We start from the raw sequence: 23,409 nt of genomic DNA, 5'->3' as shown, positions 1-23,409 counted from the left end.
AAGGGATAAACATTAGGAAGAATTCCTGATAGAGCAGTTCCTCAGTGGAAGGTGGTGCACTCTCCTTTGGAAGTTTTTAAACTGGCTAGATGGCCATCTGATAGCAATGCTGGTTCTGTGAATTAGGCAGATCATGAGGAGGGTAGGAAAGGTTGCATCAGTGCTTAGTTCTTTTGCCCGTTAACACACCTAAAGAAATGCTGATGGCATTTTAGCAAGAGATCCTGGAGGTTTTTGCCATCTTCTGGGCATAGAGCAGGGGTCACTGGGAATGGTTGTGTGTGGGGGAAGTATTTGTGAATGTTGTACTAGATAACCCTGAAGGTCCCACCTCTATGATTCTATGAGGTCCAATACTGTTATTGGGGATATGCCAGATGAAACAATTAGGTCTTCACCTGCTGGCAAAAGACATCAATAGACAGATGAATCTCCTTGGGAAAGGAGTTCCAAAGTTTTGGTGGCAAGATTTTCTCAAGATTGCCACCCCTGGAGCCTCAGATGGTGGGGGCAACCAAAGTGAGGGCCTCTGGGGATAATCAAAGTGAGTGAGTAGGTTCATATGGGAGAAGGCAGTCCTTAAAGTATGTTGGTCCCGGGCTGTGCTGGGCTTTAAAGGTCAATATCACCACCTTGACTTGCATCTGGAAGCAAACTGGTAGCTAGTATAGGTGGAACAAAACTGGAGTGATATGGTCTCTACATCTGATTCTAATCAATGCTTGCTGCAGCATACTGTCCATCCCACACAGATCACATTGCAGTAGTGTGATCTAGATTTTACCAGGGCATGTCAAAGTGGCAAGTTCTTTTGTGCCGAGGAAGTGCCGTAGCTGGCTCACCGACTGAAGCTGGTGAAAGGTAACCCTGGCCACCACTGCCATTTATTTATCCAACAGGAGTACTCCCAAGCCTTGAATTTGTTCCTTTGGAGGGGAAGGGGAGTGGAACCCCATCCAGAACAGGGAATAACACATTACCCAGATCAGACCTCCCTCCCCCCACACACACACACCAGTAGCACCTCCGTTTGATCTGGATTAAGTTGGTAACCCAAGGCGGATCTGTTAAACTCAGCATCTGGCAACTATTCACTGCCTGGTGAGATTTCTCTTTCAAGTATCAAATACACACTTGAAGCCAAGTTAAGAACATTAGACTGACCCCTATGCTAGGGTTCCGCATGGCACAACCTGTTGCCTCTCCACCATGCTAGTCTCCTATGTTGCACTTAATAAGAATGACCTTACCAGAGAAATGCCATAGTTTTTCAGTTCGGTTTTAATGCATTTGTTATGTATTTTTGGCTACAGGTGAGGTATAGATGTTTGTGTGCCTAACTCTTGAGCAGTTTGGAGTTTATTTATTTAGTTAATTTATATTCTGCCCCTTTCCGAAATGGGCTGACAAAATAGATAAAACAACAATTAAAACTTGCAATTAAAGTCAAAATAATATGAGGCAGTACAATAAAACAACAGGTAAGTTATAGACCATAGATGGCAGTTTCAGTTCAGTGTACTGAATTCAGTGCACATTCTACAATTCAGTGTACTGATGATCTAAAAATACAATGGATGATGGTATAGCAATAAGATGGTATTGCAGCAAAGAAGACCAGCCAATGGGATAGGATGCCAACTGCCTCAACCAAAGGCCTGGCAGAATAGCTCCATTTTACAGGCCCTATGAAAAGGTAACAAATCAGTAAGGGCCTGTATCTCTGTGGGGAGCTGATTTCACCAGGCTGGGGCCAAGGCCAAAAAAGGTCAGGCGTCCTTCGGCCCAGGGAACTACCTGTTCACTGTAGCCTTTAAAAAGAATTGTGCCAGCTCCCAAAAAACTCTGTACAAGTCTATTCATCTACCTCATTTTGCCCCATATGTCAGACAACAGGTTACTAAATCTCCCTCCCCCCCCGCCCCAACTCTTTTATTGTGTGGATTAGCAACATACGATGCAGTTGTGAAAATACAGATCGGATAGGCATCTCACAGCAATCCAGTGGATAAAGGATGTTAGCCCAGAAGGTAGAACATTGTCTCTCTTTCACTCTATAAACAAACTGCTGTAGTAATTTTTAACCCTTTTCAAGTTTCCAGATGGTTTAAAATCTAAGGATTTTATGATACGTGGAAACTTCAAAACCCACAAAAAGCTTTTGATTTTGACACAGATATGTTCTTGAACTAATTTTCAAGACTATCCCAGGAGTTGACTTAGGGTTGCCAGGTCCAATTCAAGAAATATCTGGGGACTTTGGGGGTGGGGCCAGGACCAAGAATGTGACAAGCACAATTGAACTCCAAAGCCGCTCCAAGCTGTTTTGGGAGGAGTGGGATATAAATGTACAGAAATAAATATAAATAAATAACTAAAAGGCGTTCCAGCCATCACATTTTAAAGGGACCATGCACCTTTTAAATGCCTTCCCTCCATTTGGAATAGTGAACAATAGGGGCACCTTCTTTTGGGGCTCATCAAATTGGACCTCCTGGTCCAATCTTTTTGAAACTGGTGTGTGGGGGGGTGTTTTGAGGAGAGGCACTGGATATTATGCTGAAAATTTTGTGCCTCTACCTCAAAAAACAGCCCCACAGATACCCACAGATCAATTCTCCATTATATTCTATGGGAATCGGTCTCCATAAGGAATAATGGATTAGCCAGAAGACACTCCCCCCCACCCCCGCTTTCTGATGACTTTGAAGTAGGGGGAGGACCTCCAAACCGGGGGATCCCTTGTCCCCAATGGGATTGGCAACCCTAAAACTTCATTTTCCACTTTGGTGTTGGAGAGCCAGTTTGGTGTAGTAGTTAAGTGAGCGGACTCTTATCTGAGAGGATCGGGTTTGATTCCCCACTCCTCCACTTGCACCTGCTAGCATGGCCTTGGGTCAGCCATAGCTCTGGCAGAGGTTGTCCTTGAAAGGGCAGCTGCTGTGAGAGCCCTCTCCAGCCCCACCCACCTCACAGGGTGTTTGTTGTGGGGGAGGAAGGTAAAGGAGATTGTGAGCCGCTCTGAGACTCTTCGGAGTGGAGGGTGGGATATAAATCCAATATCATCATCTTCAAAAGCCCTTGTGTTGAAAATGGTTACCTGAATATCATCAGAAGATTCAAACATAGTGTTGCATGAAAATGGAGACCCACAGTTTTATCATTGCATGGACTGTGAAATCCCAGGACTTTGTTTCTATGAGTTTAGGGCTAGGTTTGAGCTGAGAGCTGCATTACTTTACACACATAAATCCTGGATGTTTTTATAAACCAAAAATAAAATCTGAAATACAGCCCCTTATGCTGGTGTTTCCTGTAGTACTTTCCCCCTCCCCCGCCACATTAATCCCATCAGATTCTCCTTTCAGAAAATAGAGAATTAAACTCTCTAGGGATGAATAAAGCCACACTTTTGATGACTGAAAATGCTGGGGATTTGTGTGTCTGTAGCCCATAAAAAGTTTGCTGTGAAAATGTCGTGCTGCAACGTCACCCCAGAGTTGGAAACAACTGGCACTTTACCTTTTTAAAAAACATGTAATGGTTACATAACTATCAACAGAAGCAGACTATTTGATTCTTTTTTAACCTCTTCAAATATAGGAATTAACATGCCATCCAGTTGACTGGTTTGAATCCAATTTTAAATATAGGTGATGTCTGTGTTGCTATTGAGCAAATGGGCATGCTCAAATGGGCATTGAATTATTTTCTTCTCTGGAAGTTTTAGGGATGCTAGCATAATCCTTGATTATGCTGCACTAGTGGCATAGCGTGCCATACAAAGGTGTACAAGTTAGTCGGAATAATGCAAATCTGGCTTAATCCATACCTAGCTGCTGAAAATTTAACTAGCCTTAAAGCCCCGTGGCGCAGAGTGGTAAAGCTGCAGTACTGCAGTCCTAACCTCTGCTCACGAGCTGAGTTTGATTCCAGCGGAAGCTGGGTTCAGGTAGCCGGCTTGAGGTTGACTCAGCCTTCCATCCTCCCGAGGTCAGTAAAATGAGTACCAGCTTGATGGGGGGAAAGTGTAGATGACTGGGGGAAGGCAATGGCAAACCACCCTGTAAAAAAGTCTGCCGTGAAAACTTTGTGAAAGCAACGTCACCCGAGAGTCAGAAACGACTGGTGCTTGCACAGGGGACTACATTTACCTTTTTAAAGTATCAAAATGGTTTGTTTTGGCTGCAGCATGCAAATGTATAACTTCTGGCACTTGAAAGTGAAGTCTCTCACTCTGGGCACCCCGTGATCCATAATTATACAAAGTATTATTTTATTCTTCCATGTTTTTCTTGAAGTCTTGCAGTTATTCTGAACAAATCAGGACTAGTGGTCAGCATCCAAAAGAGAGGGGTTGCATTTTTTTTAAAAAAAAAAGCTACCTCCAAAATGAATTTGCTGGGTTAGGCGTTTTAATCCCTAATTCTCTATATGCAAGTAAACGGCTGTATTTACAAATTCGTAAACTGCCGTAAGCAGTGATGTTGGAAATCCTTCTACCCATGCTCAGAGCAACCCTCACTGCACTAGATCCAAGTGGGCAGCCGTGTTGGTCTGAAGCAGTAGAACAAAGCAGGAGTCAAGCAGCACCTTTAAGATCAACAAAGTTTTATTCAGAACGTAAGCTTTCGTGTGCTAAAAGCACACTTTTCAGACTTTTCGTCTGAAGAAGTGTGCTTTTAGCACACGAAACCTTACTGCACTATTGATCTTTGAAACTGAAACTACTTTGGGGTCGAGGCTAGTTCTAGAGAATATTCGGTGTAGTTAAGACTTAGTTATCCAGAAGGAGAGATTTTAACTATACGTCGTCGCAACGTCCTGTCTACCTTAGACAAGCACTTACAAACACCGCCCCGCTTCTCCCGTTTAACATTCAAGATGGTGGCAGCTTGTATAATTGAATACAGCATGCATTCCACCATACCAGGAAACTACGACTCCCATCATCCAATGCGAATAGCTCTTATATGACGTACACGTGCCTCACAAAGAAGTCTATAAATACCAAGTGACAAGCTTTACAGGCCTTTCCGCTGTTGATGCCACCGCCATCTTAAGTAGAGAGTTTCTGGCGCGGTCTCCTTCATCCGCGGCCATCTGACTGCAGCTCTGCTCCCCGTTCGTGGGGACTGAGCCGGGGGGTACTACCCCAATATGAGAGCTAAGGTGAGCGGGAAATTGGGCGGGTTATTGCGTTGGGCTGTAAATGCGGGCCGCTTGGGCCTACTTGCACGGACAGGCCGGCTTTTCGGTAGATGGCCATGGTGTACCTGTGGAGTTAGAAAGACGGGATCGAGGATCTGCAAAGAAGAGGTGCTTGAGGGCCGGTGCAGAGTTCTTATCCGAGAGGCCTAGTTTGGGCACTGAGATTATTGGGGGAGGGGGCGGGGAATCGTCAGATATTTTGAGCGGTGGAGGCAATGCGATGAGGGAAACTGGCTTGAAATGTTGAACTTTAACTAGCATTTGGTTGTCTTGTAATTGCTCTGAAATGGCGGCCTTTAACACTGAATAGAGACGTGTGAAATGCGTACTGAGGAAGTCCAACAAAACAACAGGGCCGTTGGGTAGACTTTGCTTAGTAATTTGTTAAAGTTAATATAGTAGAAACTGGGATTGGATTTGCGTGACTTGGTGCTGGCAAAAATGCTAACTTTAGTTTTCTTTCCCTTTTTTCTAGTGGCGAAAGAAGCGTATGCGCAGGTATGTGAATGAATAGTTATTTTACTTTCAGTGATGTCTAAAATACAGTAGCGTGAGGATGATTGGCCAGCTTTCTGAAATGTGTTAATAATTTTGCAATGAGCCATCATGTTATAGTAAACTTGCAGTACAATTGAAGGTTTGAGGTCCAAAATGAAAAGGATGATAAATACTGCCTTGCACTGGGGCAAAACTGTCTATTGGATTGGATAATGTAAAGAGCGTATAGAATCCTGGTTATATGAGGGAACATTGTACAGTAGGGATAGTTATGCAAGACTGTAGCTGCAGTTCAGAAATTCAAAGCACAAGAATGCCAGTGAATAGTCCTGTTGGACAAACAGTATGCTCACACCTCTAATGTATAAATACCATCCTGGCATGAATGTGATAACAGTAATCTTAGCTGAATTATTTGCTTCATGTTTTCTTGAGTTAATTTTGGACATACTCTCCAGCACTCTGTATGATCTTTTTCCCTACAGGTTCATGCTTTTGTGCACTCTAAAGGTCATAGATTCCAAAACATTAAAATTATTTTGTACAATGCATGTCACACAATTTTTGGTGAATGTAATAAGTGTCTGTAGTTGAGGCATTAGATCAGTTCAGGAGCCACTGAGTGATATGCCCCTTGTTTCAAGGAAGTGGGTAAGGCCCTTGCTTGGTGTGGGCTTGTGGTTTCCACCTTGAAACAGCTGCTGCTAGAGGAACAGGTAAGCTATAAGTCTCCCTAAGGTATAGGCCTCATGATAGGGACAGAAATTAATGTAAGTTATTTGATTGACGGTAATTGCAAATGTGGCTCTCTGCAAACTGTGGAGTAAGAATCACTGCATTAGATGTTAGTGACAAGGCAAGAACTGAAATGTTGATAAAAGATAACTGCTCCCATGTAACTTTTCAAATAGCGCTAGTTGTTACCCAGCCACTTCAGTGAGAATTAAACTACTGCTGTTCCCTCCTTGCTTCATGTGCACTCTCCTCCCAAAAAAGTTTAACAGTATGTAACTGTCTCAACTTATAAATTAAAGGGCTGAAGGTTTAAGGTGGTGGGCAGAAAGGTGGGGATGGCAGCAGCATTCCTGGTGAGGAAGAACACATGTTGCCTCCTGACTGGCCCATTTGAATGTAATTTTAATAGCCTTTCCTTATTACTAGTGGATATTACAGTTAAATATGGAATTTAACTTTGCAGTATTGTGTATCTTATAGTTCATATGTAGATACAAAGACAGAGCCTCTGTTTCTGTGCTGAAGGCTACAATTGCAGAGAAATCTGCAAGTAGATGGGGTGAGCTGGTTGGTGGGTGAGTGAAAATGCACTGCCTCTACAAGTGGTCAGAGCACCAGGCAATCTGCCACATAGGAACAGTGTTATAGTACTGACAGTTAAATAACATTATCTCTTATAGGCTGAAGCGCAAAAGGAGAAAGATGAGGCAGAGGTCCAAGTAGACATCTCCTGCAGTGCTACTGAAGCTGCAGAACAGAGCATGGAATGGTGGAGCTTGGGGTGACTTCCAGACAAGGCCTGCTATTTGATGCTACTGTTAGAAGACTCCTTTCCTATCTTCAGGAGCTTCCATCTTGAAGTCTAGGAGCTGTGATCTATAAAGGGTGCTGTCCCAGAGCTTTACTATTCTGGACTGGTTCTCTTCTTTGCGGCTTGATGGTAGTGACTGTATAAAATAAAACCCATTTTGGGAATTCAGTATGTCATCTTTTTTCCCCTACTGAATGTTGAATATTTAGTAAAAGGTTTTGATAAGACCAAAATGTGACTTCTTGGGGGCTTTAATATGACTTTAAAATTTGATCAGCTATTGCCATACTAAAATAGCAGTTTTCAGCATTTGCTGCCATAGCTACCAAATTAATGTGCAAGCACTAGAATGAAGGTGGTGGGAATTCGTTCCTTGGTGTTGAAAGTGTGAGGTGCTTCTGCTTTGCAAAAACCTGTATAATTACAGCATCTTCCTTTCAATTGAGCCAACAGTGCTTCCCAAATCATTTGGTTTGAAGTGTTGCTCGCTTACCATTGGCCTGGGTGTAGAGGTTGATGTTTCCAAACCCAAAAGATAATTTGATTTTTTAGTTTTTCAAGGGATCTAGTTTTCAAGTTATCTAGCTGTCTAGGGGAGGGTACACTTTTTTGGTTAAGTATGGTTACTGGAAGCATTGTGCAGAATAAGAATGTTATCTTGGAAATGTAAGAGAAGGAGCAGTAGCTGGTTTTGTTACATCACCATTTTTTCTCAGTTTGTTAGTAATAAGTTCTGGAAGTGAACAGAATCTTTAGACTGTCCATACTCAACTGCTTAGGTTGAAGGCAAAATTGTGCTTTGGAACCACAAGCAATATCTGAGTCTGGCAACCCTAATGTGGTATGTGTTTATTTTAGGTATTATTTCTATGCTGCCTCATCAGAGTCCCAAGTTATCAATGTAAAAACAAATCCATATATACAGAAATAAAGCAGGGCTTCTAAATTGCACTGTCCCATTGGGCAATGTGTCAGACCTAATGATCGGTTGTATCTGGGCAGGACTATGTTTTGTTTTTGCACAGTTGAAAAAAAGTAATTGGGGATGCCCTGGGAAGATAATTTCTCAGTGGTCTATTAGGGCTACATATGATTATAGTGATAAGATTTTAATATACAACACATGAAGGCACAGGAGGTTTGGGAAGGCCCACACAAGTCCTAGTCCCCTGTAAACACAATATGTAGAAATGTTGCTGTAAAAACCTTGTGCTTGTCTGAAAAATCTTTGTTAAACTGAAATAGATTGAAGTGCTTCAGGGGTTAGGACAATCCTCTGAGGCAGGCCAGACTAAACTTCGGTGGGGTAGGGCGGGATATAAATTGAATGAAATAAATAAATAATCAATAAATAAGCTTGCTGTAGCTTACACATGGAGATGTTAGTCTCACAGAATTCTGCTAGGAAAATCAGTATTTTTAGTAGTATTGGTAATTTTATTGGTATCATTGACCAATTTTGTTAAGTAGAAGCAAGTACTGACCTGGGTGGCCAAGGCTAGCCAGTCTTGTCAGATCTCAGAAGTTACTTGGATGGGAGACCACCAAGAGAGTCGGGTTGCAGTGCAGAACCAGGCACCTTTGTTCAACTGTTGATGGCAGTGAAAACTATGCGATTGCTAGAAGTTGCTTGTGGCTTAACAGCATTTTGATTACTTTCTACCAAGCACAGCAAAACCTTGTCATAAGTGAGGGAAAGCACAAGATGGCCTCAGCACTCCATATATTTAGCATGTGCAGAAAGGTAGGAAAAGGTGTGTCATTGGGGAGACCTGCCAACTATATTTTTCAGTAGACTACACACTGCAAGACCTCTACTAATATCATGCTGCCATTACTTTGAGGAAACATTGTCATAGCAAATATGCTTGAAAATAACGGGATTTCAGTGCAGTCTTGTGGCATCTGAAATACATTTTTTCTAGAATAAGAGTCCAGTAGCACCTTAAAATAGAAACAGATGTCCACGATGTATAAACTTTTGTTAGTCAAAGCTATCTTTGTAAGATAAATGAGCTGTGACTCATGAAAGTTTATGCTCTGGAAAATTTTGTTAATCTTAAAATGCTCCTGAACTTTAATTTTAGTACCGCAGAATGGCATGGCTACCTACCAGAAAGTAGTCTAGAATAAGCATTTAGAGACTTGGTCGGTTCATTAGGATCTGGTCTATGATGAAAGCTTATGCTATGAGAAAAACTTAAGGTGCCACAAAGCTTTTGTAATGGATTAATTTGATGTATTTGAAGAAGAGCTATGGTTTAGTGGTAGAGCATCTACTTTGCATTTACCATTCCCTGGTATTTCCTCCTAAAGGATCAGGTAGGTGATGTGAAAGATCCTGGGCAGCCTCCACTAAACAGTGTTGACCCTGCTAGACCAGTGGTCTGATGCAGGAGCCCTTATTCATATGTATCTTGTGTATATGTCTCTTAAAAAGTCAGCCAGTGTTCACTTTACAAATGAAGGTGATGATCAGGTGGATGTGAGGTTTAGTTGTGCACCCAACACTACATAGTTTGAATGTAACATTAGAATTACTTATGTATTTACACAGATTATACATGCATTCACCATTATGTGTGAACAGTATAACAAACTTCATGCTAATTTCAAGTCCAGTGGCACCTTCGAGTCCAACAAATGACTGGGTGTTGATCTCTAAGGGCTTGAATCTGTTTTACTGCAGATCAACATGGTTATCCTCTGAAAACAACTTCATGCCTATCCTTTCGGAAATACCGAAGTCAGTGCAGTGGTTTGCGGATATGTATATTTAATATCTTAAGCCTCCTCTGATGGTAGATCCAGATGGGCAGCTGTGTTGGTCTGAAGCAGTAGAACAAAGCAAGAGCCAAGTGCACCTTTTAAGACCAACAAAGTTTTACTCAGAATGTAAGCTTTCGTGTGCTAGAAGTGCACTTCATCAGACCTGATGTGTGCTTTTAACACACGAAAGCTTACATTCTGAATAAAACTTTGTTGGTCTTAAAGGTGCAACTTGGCTGTTGCTTTGTTTTCTGATAGTGTTGGACAAGGTATTGTCCAGTTTTCCAATTTTGGAGGCAGTCACGTGATGGACCCCCCCACTCCGCTCACACTGCGAGCCCTGAAAGCCCCACTCGTTTCCCTCGCTGCCCCTGAAAGCCCCACTCGTTTCCCTCGCTGCTTTGGAGACCAGGACTTACCCTTAATTTGCCGGGTTCGCCCTGGGAATGCACGAGGAAAAGGATAACAAAACGACAGAACCAAGAATTCGTTTTTTATACGAAAAAGGATTTCGGCATGCAAGTATCCTGTAACGACGCCGTGCAACGCCAAGGAGAGAATCTTCCTTTCTCGCCGGTTGCTTGTGCTTCCGGACTAACATGGCGGAGGGCAAAACGGCGTCGCGTTGCCACAGCAACTACGGCGCCGGCTTCTTTCATCCCTGCCGGCAGCGGAAGAAGCATAGAGTGCTTCCGGTGGAGCTGGGAGGAAGGAGGTTACACCGGAAGGGGTTGCGCTTTGTTAGCCGAGGAGGACGAAGCGAGGGTGAGTGAGGAGCGCTGGAGGCTGGTAATCCACTCTGAACTGCCGCTTCTTCCGTCTCGGGGTTGCCGCATTCCCACGTTTCCCCAGGCGCGAAAGAGCTCCCTTGCTGTTGGCTTCTTCGCCCCCGGAGACCTTCAGGCCTCTTCCTCGCGTGTCGCCGTCCTGGGCCTCGCACAGGATCGAACTCCTGATCTTGTGGTTGTGGGCTCCCTGCTGCTTCTCCCATGGCCTTTCCTCCTTGAGAAGCGTCTCCGTTTTGGCAGGCGGGTTTCCAAACTGAGCCTGTAGAAGGACGAAGCAACAGATGAGTAGTGAAGAGCGAAAAGAGGTGCTCAGTTGCTCCTGGGGTGAATCGCGTTGTCACCTTCCCTAGTAGGCTGCTGCAGCCTTACCAGTGATACCAGCGAAGCTATTTCTGCTTTTACTTCGCAAAGTGTGTGAGAGAACTGTTCTGATGTAAAAGAGTACTTGGGGGGTGAACAATAGTTACGGTATGCTTAATGTAAAAACATGAAATAAAGCTATAAAGTACACTCAAGCAAACCAACACCCTCAGTTATTGTGCTTTTGGGTAGAACCAAACCCACAGTAAGTATGCATATGTTGCCATTCCCTAAAGATGGGCATTTTCCTGATGGGTGGATAATTGTTGAGAAGTGATTCTTCAGACTCTGCTTAAGTAACCAATCATTGTGCAAGGAGAAGGCTGAGTGTAAGAGAAAGGAGTGACAGGATGTCAGGAGTCAGACAGTTGATCTTGGGTTTGAGCGCAGATTTCTCTCTCTCTGGGGATATGATGTAGAACAGTGGATATGCTATCCTGTAGGAGTGCCTCTTTGCCTCCGCCTGTGCTCTACCTGTAAATAAAGCAAATGTTACACACTGCCATAAGAGTCCCGGTGTTTACTCCTTCAAAAGGAGCTGTCCCTCAGAACTTCTTACTGCTTGAAGAAGAGAGTGCATAACTATTATGTCAAGGGGACTACCTTTATTATTTATGTAGACTTAGGTAAATCAACATTTTGTCCTAAGACTGCAAAATGGAGCCATAAGGCAACTAATTTAGTTGGAGAAGTTCATAGAACATATAAATTGTGAGTCATTACAAGATCTGGAACATGTGATGCTGATTCTATGCAGAAGTATTGTAAAGGAAGATAAATCACCTTTTGCTTATTGTGTCCCCAGTTACCACAGAAACTAACTTTATTTGAAAACACAGACTAAGTAGTAAAGTTTGCTTCCTTTCTTTAGTGATCCAATAAATTGGTAGTTTACAAACTGTATTCCTAGGAGTCGAGTTTTGCAGATTATTGGGAGTATCTCAGAGAAATTGGTACTGGTGAATGAATTCCTTTGATGGCCATGTCTTCTATGGAGTTGGGCATATGCATTTTCAATTGGGGTGGAATAATTCACAGCAGGTCCTCTAAAGACCTCACATAAATGGAGAATGTCCTGCAGTGTGTGTTCCAGAAGTCCTTGCAATGCCAAGGGATTCCTCAGCAAGAAACGATTATCCCAAAACAGAAAAAAAATTCGGTTTCTTCTGTATATGCAGTGAGGAAAAATGTCTTGAAATGAGTTTGTATGCATGAGGGTGACTTCATGTATTGCTCTTTCTTTCTGTAGAACTTGGGAGAATTCAAGGCTGAAACCTTGCCATAACCCACCTTAGCATGTATTTGAAAACGCTGCTTCATAAAGGTAAAGTTGAACTTTAGGAGCTATTGCTTCTTCTTTTGAAGGATCTGTTGGTGGTCAGTTGTTGAAATGTAATTTGTCTTCAGAAGCTATACTGTTGTTATTTGAAAATGACTACCTGCTTGGGAAGTTCCTGAAGCTTTTAGTGAGGAAACCACTTGCCACAAGAAGTGCTGGGTTGTGTAGGAGAGTTTTGTGTGCCTTCTCAGATTGAACCACCAGAGCAGACTCCCAGAATTCTCTTGTCCTGTGAGGGTTTAGTATAGGTTGAATCTGTGGGTGTAGAATTTGCAGATTTAATACCTTTCTACTGCCGCAAATCCTGCAAGTCTTGAGTTTCAGTCTTCAGCCATACTTTTTTCTATACAGAAAGTATAGGAGGCTTTTAAAGGAGTTTTCTTTCATATGCTTTTAACTAGTGAAATCCTAGTGAAAGAGTTTAGCTGTAAATATTAGTGAAAGCTGGATTAGGGTTTTTAGAGTACAACTTCATAAATAAAGGTGCCACGTAACAAATTGCTATCAGTGTTGACTCTGTGCTTCAACATCATTATAATATCTTCTTGACTTCAGAATACAAAGGAACCTGTTTCAGCTCTTCAGCTGATCATCAGTGCTTCCATACTGAGTAGTACCTAGCTGTGAATGGAAATATAGTGTGGTGGTGGTGGTGGTGAATTGTTGCAGTCATATATTTGACTGGTAGATGATGCTTTGCTATTCACGATCTATCCAGGCTGTCTTGTATGTATGAGAGACAAAGATTTGTCAATTCATAATAATTAATTGCACTATTGCATCACGCTGCAGTCTACTTTAGTATTATACATATGAAGCTGCTTTATACTCAGTCAATCAAGGTCACTATTGTCTACTTATAATATAATAATAATAAATTTTATTTATATCCCGCCCTCCCCACCTAGGCAGGCTCAGGGCGGCTAACAACAGTTCAATAAAATTATACAATACTTAGACTGGCAGTGACTCTCCAAGGACTCAGGTAAAAATCTTTCACATCTAATGCCTGGTCCTTTCAATTGGAGATGCTGGGGACTGAACTTGGGACCTTCTGAATGCAAAGCAGAGGCTCTTCTATTGAGCCACAGCCTCTCCTCGTTGTCACCGAAGTGGTAATATAGTGTTTGTAGTTGTGTTCTCATGTGATGGAGTGTTCCTCCATGTAAAAAAAAAATTCTCTGTGCATAGAAGTGTCAGGGAGAAGGACTTAATCCTAGTGTTTTCTCTGGTATGCTAGTCTGCTGTGTGGAAGGATTTTTTTTCAAGCCCACATCTGCTGTCTAAAGAGGGACAACCCAGACACACATTTTTTATTTCAGTGATGACTAAGAAAACAGATTCCATGGCAGAGGTCATGGAGAGCTCCGTTCTCAAGAGCTGTCATTACTCACTACAGTCACCAGGACCAAAGTTAGTCCCTACCCTAATGGCATTTCTGAATGCATTCCCTTACTTTGTCCCCATATAATTGAGTGGCTGCTGTTTGTTCCTATAAAGAAGAAAAGTAAACTGTGGACACAGCGTTGCATTATTACTTATCCCTTATGTTGTGAGATTCAGCCAGTACTGGCAAGTGTACCATGAGAGGAGGAAAATTACTTATCATATTCAATTTATATACTGCCCATTTGTACGATTTTAAAATTTAGAAATATTTGAAATTATTTTAGTCGTATCCTGGAACACTTGACTTGCTCATTTGAGGTGCATATCCGAGGTGTAAATAGCGTTTTGGAAGGAAAGCCGCCTTCATGTCATAATAACAATTTGTAGATGGAACTATACAAAAAATTATCAAAATGAGTAACCCATACATCTTCAACATATATAATTCATACATTAATCATTACTCACCCCATGTAGACTGTTCAGATTCTCATTTTGATTTTTTTTTTACTTCTTTTTCTTATATTTAAAAACATGTGCAGTTTAAAATAGACACACAAGCCAAGGTCTATATGGGCACTGTACCTTTAAAGATTAACCCCCCCCCCCTTTAACAGATTAACTCCTGGAGCCTTTAATTTTGAACACTGTATGGGTACATGAGAACCCTGGTCTGCTACAATCTATCCTTGTGTATGATTTGAGAATTTGAAAAGTCTAAATGGGGTGAACGTTTAATGATTAATTTTTGAATTATATGTGCTGAAGATGTATGGCTTATTCATTTTGATTATTTTTTGTATAGTTCCATCTATAAATTGTTATTATGATACGAAGAAACCTGTCCTTCCGAAATATGATTTACACCCAGGATATGCATCTCAAGTGAGCAAATCAAGTGTTCCAAGATACATGGACTAAAATAATTTCAAGTATTTTTGTATGATCCTACAAATTCTGGATCAACTTTGAAATTCATGTTGTATTAGGCTGTACATAAATTCATATTGTTATTGAAACCTTGAAACCTTAGAGTGCCTGTGTGCACCCACTTTAACTGTATGTAAATTGACTGTAAATTGATCATTGCCTGTGAGTGCATCTTGTTGGAGTGACTGTGTGCCCATTTTAATTAGTGCTTGTGAGCACATCTTGTTGGAGCACACCTACTACTGCCTGTGAGCATATCTTGTGACTTTTAAGCTTCAGCTCATTAAGTTTTTCCGTCACTGATTATGTTATTGGATGAATAGAGAGTGCATTACAAAAGACTTAGAGCAAAAAAAAAGGACTTAGACTCTAGAGACTTGGTTAATATCAAAATTGTATTTGATGACATTATAGATAGTCCTAAGAGTTACTGAATATTTGGTTGGTGTTCTCCTCACTGGTCATAAAAAGCTGGGATTGCATCCAGCCAACCACCCATCAACACATATAGCTGGGTGTCATCAGCATACTGATGACACCCTAGCCTGAAACTCTGCAACAGTTGTGCAAGTGGGCTCATGTAGGTGTTAAACAACGCTGGGGAGAGAATGTCCTTCCTTTGACCTCTTGAAGCAGCTTGAAGATTCTTCCCCTCCCCCACTCTGGCAGGTTTGGGAAGAACCTTGCCCGCCCCCTCTGGTGCAGCTTCTCAGTTGGAAGAAAATGATCATTCCCTGCCTCTTTATCAGGGGCCAAGGACTTTGTTCAGTGGGGGCAGGGGAACAGAAGACAAGTTTGGAACAGCAAGCCTGGCCATTGTTGTTTTTCTGGCTATGAAGGTGGCCACTGTGATGGATGGTAAGGTAGTAAAGGAGGATTGTGTGCAGGTGGGGGGACTCTTCATCCCTGGTCATAGTGTGAACTTTATCTCTTTATCACATCTTGAGCATGAAATGAAAAATGGAAACTGGCTTCAAGAGGAGGAGAGGTAAAGTGCTGGATAATGCCTTCTTTCCCCAACCCAACAACAAGGTCCAGTGTAAAAAAGTTAATGGGGGGCATGATTCATATGAATTAGCTGGGATGTGGTTTGGCTCAGGTGTGGGGGTTATTTTGGGTTGGTCACTCTGAGGATGGAAGGTGCTCAGTTCCTCACTGGTTAAATGTGATTGAAATTGGCACAGTTTTATGGTGTCAATAATTATTTAAATGTGTGCCCTTTAAGAAGTTCAATGGTTGTGGTTCACAAGTTGACATCTGTGTTGACTTGAGCCTTAACTAAAATGCTTTTAGAGGGGCAGATGTAGAGCTGTAGGTGACAGCTGTGCTGAAGTGCCTAACCTGACAAAATTTTGCAGATGCAGACATACGCCATTACAGTCTTCATATCAGTTCCCCTATTGCCACCTCCTTGTCTCCACTTGAGGAATCTCCATATCAGAAAGTCTGTGTTTATGAGTATGTCAGAGTGGCTAGAGTGACTTAAATACTAATTCATATAGAGGAGTCTTGGATATGCCCGCTAATGTATTTTGCAAATCTGTAGGATCTTTTGTAGGCTGTCCCTCATAGACATTAGCTTTTGAAAATCCCCATCTGAAATTTAGGATGGATTCTCTTTTGTTGCAAGTCAGAATGGTCCAGTAGAATAGCCCTACTGTGCAAGCAAGTTATGTTCAACTGCTGGAACCTTCAAGGTCTAAGGCAAGCCTTAGTACTGTTCCTAGACTCTTTCTCTGCAACAAGGATATTTCTAGAGATCTGCTAGAATGTTATGTAAAAGATTAGTGTTTGAGAAACTTCAGCGTGCAGAAGGCTCATGAGGGACTCCAAGGGCTTTAAACAGTATCCTAGGTTAGACTAGTATTTGATTTTCCTACAGTAATATTTTCTTGATTAAACATTACTTTACTGAGGCTTTGTTTCATTATTTAAAAGTCACCTTGCTTGCAGACTGTACATTGTGGCCCCCATTTGTATTTCTTAGGCAGTCTGACATGTATGTGATTTTAGAAATATACAGTTGAAGGAAAATCCCAATAATAAACAGATTTCTATGAACATTTTTCTACAGTCATCAGGATAAATGAAAACTAAAGAACTTTAAAAATAAAAAATGCCCCGATATACATACATATCAACCTTAAATACAGTATTAAGTTCTGGGTACACCACCTCAGAAAGCAGAACTGGGAGAAAACATGGGGGAAATGAAAGTGGGCAGATGCACTGAAGCCATTCCTTCCAAGTAAGCACCATTCCAGCCACTTTCTCCAGCAAGTTCATAGGACTGTGATACTTAAGTGCTTCTTGAACATTTCTCTTTTCTGTTTCTTACTTGATCTCTTCTCTCTCTTCTCCTGTCCCCATGAAGTTGCCTGATTTTGGCTGCCAGCCCACAGGGTCACAAGAAAAATGCCTGATCGCGACAATACCTATAATGGTAGCGGCAGCGATGAGGCAAGCACCAACTCTGATGACATCTGCCGAGATTTTTTACGCAACGTCTGCAAGCGGGGCAAGCGCTGCCGTTTCCGCCACCCCGACATCAACGAGGTGACCAACCTGGGAGTTAGCAAGAATGAGTTCATCTTCTGCCACGACTTTCAGAACAAAGAGTGCGTCCGCATCAACTGTCGCTTCATTCACGGCACCAAGGAAGATGAGGACTGCTACAAGAAGACTGGAGAGCTCCCCCCACGCCTCCGCCAGAAAGTGGCGGCTGGGCTGGGCCTTTCCCCGGCCGATCTTCCCAACAGCAAGGAGGAAGTACCCATTTGCAGGGATTTTCTGAAGGGGGATTGCCAGCGTGGAGCCAAATGCAAATTCCAGCACCTGCAGCGGGATTTTGAGTATGATGCCCGGGGGCTGACCACTCGGGAGCAGGGCATTACCACGCCTGTGCGGCGCTATGACCCTTACGATCCCATGTATGATTCTGACCGATGTTATGATGACCATGACCCTGTGCTCAAGAGACGGAGGGTAGACGGGCTCCACTTTGAGACTTATGAGTACAACTTTACCAGTCCGCGCACAGTGGAATACCGGCTCCTGGAAGAGGAGAACATCATGCTCCGCAAACGTGTAGAAGACCTCAAGAAGCAAGTCAACAACCTCCTGGCCACCAACGAAGTCCTCTTGGAACAGAACGCCCAGTTCCGCAACCAAGCCAAGGTGATGACGCTCAGTTCCACAGCCACGCCCACGGAACAGACTCTGGCGCCCACCGTTGGCACAGTCACCAACTACAATCACAGCATTGCTCAGACTCACACCACCTTGAGCAGCCAAGCTCTACAGCCACGGCCTGTTTCACAACAGGATTTGGTGGCTCCTGCTGGTGCACAGCCAGCACCACCCAGCAACGCAGCGCCCCCGATGAACCCTGAAATCACTCCACTGTCAGCAGCTCTGGCTCAGACCATTGCCCAGGGGATGGCTCCACCAGTCTCCATGGCACCCGTGGCTGTGTCAGTGGCACCTGTGGCCGTGTCAATGGCTCAGCCACTGGGGGGCATAACTATGAGCCATGCCACTACACCCATGGTGACATACCCCATAGCCTCACAGAGCATGAGGATAACAGCTATGCCTCACTAGTCCCCTTCCTGAGGGAAGTGACCTCATTCAGTATATGCTGCCCTTAGGTTGTGGGGGGAAAGCACTGCTAGGATCCATTCCTATCCTGTTGAAGGTGTACCATGGGAGAAAGAGGCTGGCTTCAGGTGGATCTGAAGCCCACTGGAACTCTCATCTCTACACACAGGGAAGGACGCTAGCTTGGGTGGCCATTGCCTCTAGCAGCACATCAGACTTCCCCCTCTCTCACACACAGTGACTGGGCTCAGGGATGACTGGACTAACAAAGCAATTTAGAGGGTGTAGTAATTGGTAGCCTTTGTCTCTACCTTGTATCTGTTTTTGCAGCTCTTCGATTCTCATGAAATCACCAAGTCTCTTTTGCAGTTTTGTAACTTAGTTTATTATCTCTCTGGTGGAAGCATTGCACTCCCCTGCAAATAGATATGCACAGTCCATCCTGTGCTGGCCCAGAGGGAAGATGTGGGTAGGCTTTCCCCTTGCTCGGTCAGATGTAGAGAAGAAAAAGGGCTGAAAGGCTGCTTGTTCCCCAGAGAGCGGAGACTAGGGTAGCCTGCAGCTTTGGGCAGCTTTAAGGCAAGGATCCAGGCTCCTTGGTGTAATTTTTTTGAGTTCTGTTACAACAAACAGAGAAATTAGAATGGGTGGCAGCAGAGAGAGGTAAATCCAGGCATTTCTTCTGGCTTGATTGGGCCCTGAGTCTAGAAATTGCAATCATGACCTTAGAAAGGACAGGTTAAATATTCTCTTTTATTGAAATAAGCCAGCTTGAGATGGTTGTGGGCACAACAGAGATGGCACGTTTTGTATTAAAAATTTGGTTTCTCAGTATTCAGAATGAAGTGGCAGGATATCTCCAGGCCAAACCAAGGATGAGCAGCTTTATTTCCCATTGACATCTGCAGGAGTAATTATGTGCCTTGTCTGCCCCTCTCTTGGGCTTTCCATGAAGGTTTCTGCTGCTTCCTGCCTGTAGTTCCTGTCTGAATTGCTCTGTTGCTTTTTTTTTGGGGGGGGGGGGGGAGGTAGGGGCTTCCCTGCAGTATGTCACTCCTTGCTCTGCCATTTTTTAAAAAAAAGAGATACCTCTGTCAGTGTTGTGCTTTTCGTTGTTGGTGTGAATTTCAAGCTCATCCTTGGGTCTAAAAGTAACTTTTTTGCATCTTTCGTGTTCTCTCTGGATTGGTTTTTATGAAGGTGTTTTAAAGGAAAATGCTTCACGACCCAGCAGTTTCTACAGTTCAGTGTAAACGTTTTCAACAATTAAAGCAAATGTACAGTCCTCATTCATATGAGCAGTGTTGATAGAACTGTTCAAACTGTGTGTGTGTATATATATAAAATGTGTATATTTTGAAAAGATTATCTTCCCCACTCATCACTTAAGTTCTGCATATGCAATTCAGTCTTCAGCGTGGATTTATACAGTTTCTGGAAATGCTTGTAGGATGCAATGAGACAATACATGAAGAGTGCAGGTGAGGAGGGAATCCATCAGCTTTTGTTATTGAGTAAAATCTTGGGAGGAGGCATAAGCTCCTTTTCACTTTTTTGGGAGCTGTATCTCCTGATGGCCCCAGGTAGATGTCAGTGGATCACTAACCGGCCTGCTATTGAACAAATGCTGTCCTTTTTATACTTCAGTACATGTCAATTTGAAATATGGAAGAAGGGATTTCAGATGCATGTTAAGCAAAATGTTTTCGGATGCATGCATTCATGATCAACAAATGTGACGTTAATTGGCTGGAATATTGGCAGTTACTGGGAACTGAATCTTCTGCGGCTGTACCAGCATGTCTCTTGGCTGCCACCCTGTGGCTGCAAGAGGGAAATCCAGAATCCTATTTGTTAGGTTGATTAGAGCTGCACAGACTTCCATCAAAAGAAAACCACTAATGAATGCCACTGCCTAGATATTGGGTGAGAACCACAGATTATGTCAGCTTTAGTTATCCGATAGCATTTGAATCAGAGATTCACTATGTTTTTTGGCATACCACATGCCAGTGTAACCAGGCTCCAGACCTACGTAAATAGCCTCCCACAGATAAGCCTTTGTTTGTTTATTTTATTAGACTTTTTTGTCACAGCTCCCACAAAGAGTCTCACAGTGTCTTACATTAAAACCATATAAGTAAATTAAAACCAGCATAAAAACAGATAACAAATATAAAACGGTTTTTGAGCAGGAACACACACCAACGCAGTTCTGGCTGGCTTGGCATCAGGGTGTGTTGCCTGGGCGCTCCACTCTTTAAGAATTTTTTCTCTATGGTGGGTCTCCCGACTGCCATATTTGAAATATATTTTGACTTAGGCTAAGTTGCTGCATTTTACAATAATTAATAATGATGAACATGAAATAAAGACTCCCCCAGAGGTTAAAGAGCCATAATGTTATTTGTTCTGAATATTCTTCAGTTTTCTTAGTTGTGCTGAGAGCTGTTTTAGCTGGAAAATGACAGTTTGGTGTAGTGGTTAAGTGTGCGGACTCTTATCTGGGAGAACCGGGTCTGATTCCCCACTCCCCCACATTCACCTGCTGTGATGGCCTTGGGTTAGCCATAGCTATCGCAGGAGTTGTCCTTAAAAGGGCAGCTGCTGTGAGAGCCCTCTCAGCCCCACCCACTTCACAGGGTGTCTGTTGTGAGGGGAGAAGACATAGGAGATTGTAAGCCGTTCCGAGTCTGATTCAGAGAGAAGGGCGGGGTATAAATCTGCAGCCGTCTTCTAGAAGGTTACAAGCAACACAAATTCTCTCTCTCACAAAGGCAATGCTGGCAGCTTTATTTTTGGACAGTCTCAGCTTCTGCCATAGCTGAATATGGTGGGTGAGGTAAGAACAGTAGCTTTGTTGGTGGGTGGGTAGAGAGTTGCAGTTGTGGCCTTAAGCCATCAGTATATATTATAAGAGGCTATGGTTTTGCCTTGGTGGTGCTATTTGTGGCTCATATGATCAGAATTAATGTGTTTTCTTAGAATATGCCAGACAATTCTAAGTAGATAATATGGGCCACACCATGGAATCATCACAGGTTGTTTCCTATGAGCATCATAATGGCTCAGTGTAGGGATATGAGGTGTTGTGGCCCACCAGGCACATGGCATGAGAAGATTGTAAAATTAACGGGTAAAGAACCCAGAGGAAGGATATTGATGAGTGATCAGTGGATTAAGATATAGGAAATAGTTAGCAAATAGAGGTCTGAAAAAAAGAAAGTACAAAAGACAAAACTGAAGAAAGAGTGGGGTCAGAACAGCCCATCTAGGTGGTACAGAATAGTTTATATCTGGTTAATATTATAAGGCCTGTTTAAGTCTCTTAATGGGTGTGATCTGTTGTAAGCTTCATGGTCTTGGCTGGGAACGGAAAGACCACACTTTAATGCCCCTGTATTGATCTATGATGGGGCCTCATTTGAAATACTGTGCATAGTTCTGGTCCCTGTATCTCCAAATGGACACATTGAACAGCCTGTTCATGGATGTGAATTTCATTCGATGGATTGGAGCATCGAACTGTTCAGTTACAGAAATGAAGCTGCTTGTCACCATAACAAAGAAAGCAAGGCTGCAATGCTATGTATATTTTGGGCAAGTCCTACTGAATCAACTAGATTTACAAGTAATTACAGATGGGATCAGCCTATAAACTGTCCATAGTAGATGTCAAGGGGTAGTGATAAGTTGGGGCAAAACAAAACAAAATATTGGGAAGTGAATCCTCCCTGCCTAGGGCAATGAGCTGCCACCAGCCCCTCTAGCTAATCCTTCAGTTGAGAGACAAAGGGACCAGGTCTCTAGTTTTTTCAGGTGTTAATCAAGAAGTCAGCCCCGAAAAGTGGGACACTTGCAAGTTGAGTTCCAAAAACAATAACTTCAGTTGTTGTAACCAGCATAGGCCAAGGTCCTGGGTTTAGGCTGAAGGCCCCAAACCCAAATAACACCACAGATATATAATAAGATTTATTAAAAGGAAAAGTGCAAAAGTGTACAAATATAAGAGCTGTGCAAAGCAAGAAAGAAAATAATATATACACAGGCGTTGCCTGGCACAGCCCAAAACCCAGGAAGCAGGTGTTCTGGCCATACAAGTCCCAGACAGTACAAAAAGACAACCCGAAGGGTGGGGGATCTTCCTCACACGTGCTATGTGTGAGCGGTGCTATGTGTGACCTGGAAGTGACATTATCTGGGCACGTTGCTGGGGAGACACATCACGGCACACTGGCACTCTTTGAGGGTGGGGTTCCCGCCACTGACCTGTTGCATGGTGGTGGGTTGGGGAATATGAATACTTGGTAAAATGGTTTAGATGGAACAAGGGGGGAAAGGGTAGTAGTCAATGTTCCCTCTAAGCTGAGTTAGTGTGAGCTAGCTTGCAGTTTTTTGGCCTCTGGCTCACATTTGGCAATTTGCCTAGTGTGACAACAGCTCCCCTTGCTGGCCAGTTGCATGGCAGTAGGTTGGGGCCCCTGAAATTGGGGGAAAACTCACCCCTGACAGGGGGCTGGAAACCCTAACCCTGGCTGTTGTATTAAAAACATGAGTGACTGCTAGGGTTGCCAGGTCCAGCTAAGAAAATACCTGGGGACTTTTGGGAGTGGAGCCAGGAGACTCTCCCATTCCTTAAATTAAATAAATGAAAACAGCAGTGCAGTTCCCCCTGAATACAGTCTTCATTTTCTTGTCCCCTAGCAGTTGGCTACAATTCCACTAAATGGCAGTGAACACACACACAAAGCAGCCAATATAAACACAGTTTGCAAGCACAAAGTTTTGTGTTCTCACTAGTGCAATTTACTCACAAGTTGCTGAATGTAACCATCTGCTGTATTTCCACCAACTTCTGCAGACTAACAGAAAAATGAAAGGTACTAGTTTTCCCTTTACTATGCAAATGACTTCTGAAAGGAAAGTAAAACAAACCAAGGGAGTGGGCTGACTTCCCTTTCTCACAGCTTCACAAACTA

At 43.0% G+C, this 23,409-nt stretch overlaps 1 protein-coding gene and 1 long non-coding RNA gene across 2 annotated transcripts; both read left to right on the top strand.

Annotated features, from left to right (window-relative positions):
* The first annotated feature begins 4,910 nt into the window (after nt 1–4,910).
* Nucleotides 4,911–7,419, top strand: LOC132581199 (uncharacterized). Its single transcript, XR_009556112.1, has 3 exons — nt 4,911–5,172; nt 5,687–5,709; nt 7,125–7,419. It is a non-coding gene; the product is annotated as an uncharacterized LOC132581199 (long non-coding RNA).
* A 3,282-nt stretch (nt 7,420–10,701) lies between these two features.
* On the top strand, nt 10,702–19,795 carry ZC3H10 (zinc finger CCCH-type containing 10). Its single transcript, XM_060252341.1, has 3 exons — nt 10,702–10,789; nt 12,422–12,496; nt 17,205–19,795. The coding sequence occupies exon 3, from the start codon at nt 17,246–17,248 to the stop codon at nt 18,431–18,433; it is 1,188 nt and encodes a 395-aa protein (XP_060108324.1). The 5' UTR covers nt 10,702–10,789; nt 12,422–12,496; nt 17,205–17,245; the 3' UTR covers nt 18,434–19,795.
* Nucleotides 19,796–23,409: the final 3,614 nt, after the last annotated feature.

This window comes from Heteronotia binoei, chromosome 13 (genome assembly GCF_032191835.1).
Source record: "Heteronotia binoei isolate CCM8104 ecotype False Entrance Well chromosome 13, APGP_CSIRO_Hbin_v1, whole genome shotgun sequence".
Taxonomy (NCBI): Eukaryota; Metazoa; Chordata; class Lepidosauria; order Squamata; family Gekkonidae; genus Heteronotia; species Heteronotia binoei.
Note: the sequence above shows the minus strand (reverse complement) of the source record. Positions and strands in the feature narration are given on the sequence as shown.

Coding starts and splice junctions, on each gene's coding strand:
- ZC3H10 (XM_060252341.1), top strand. CDS start 17,246: ATGCCTGATCGCGACAATACCTATAATGGTAGCGGCAGCGATGAGGCA.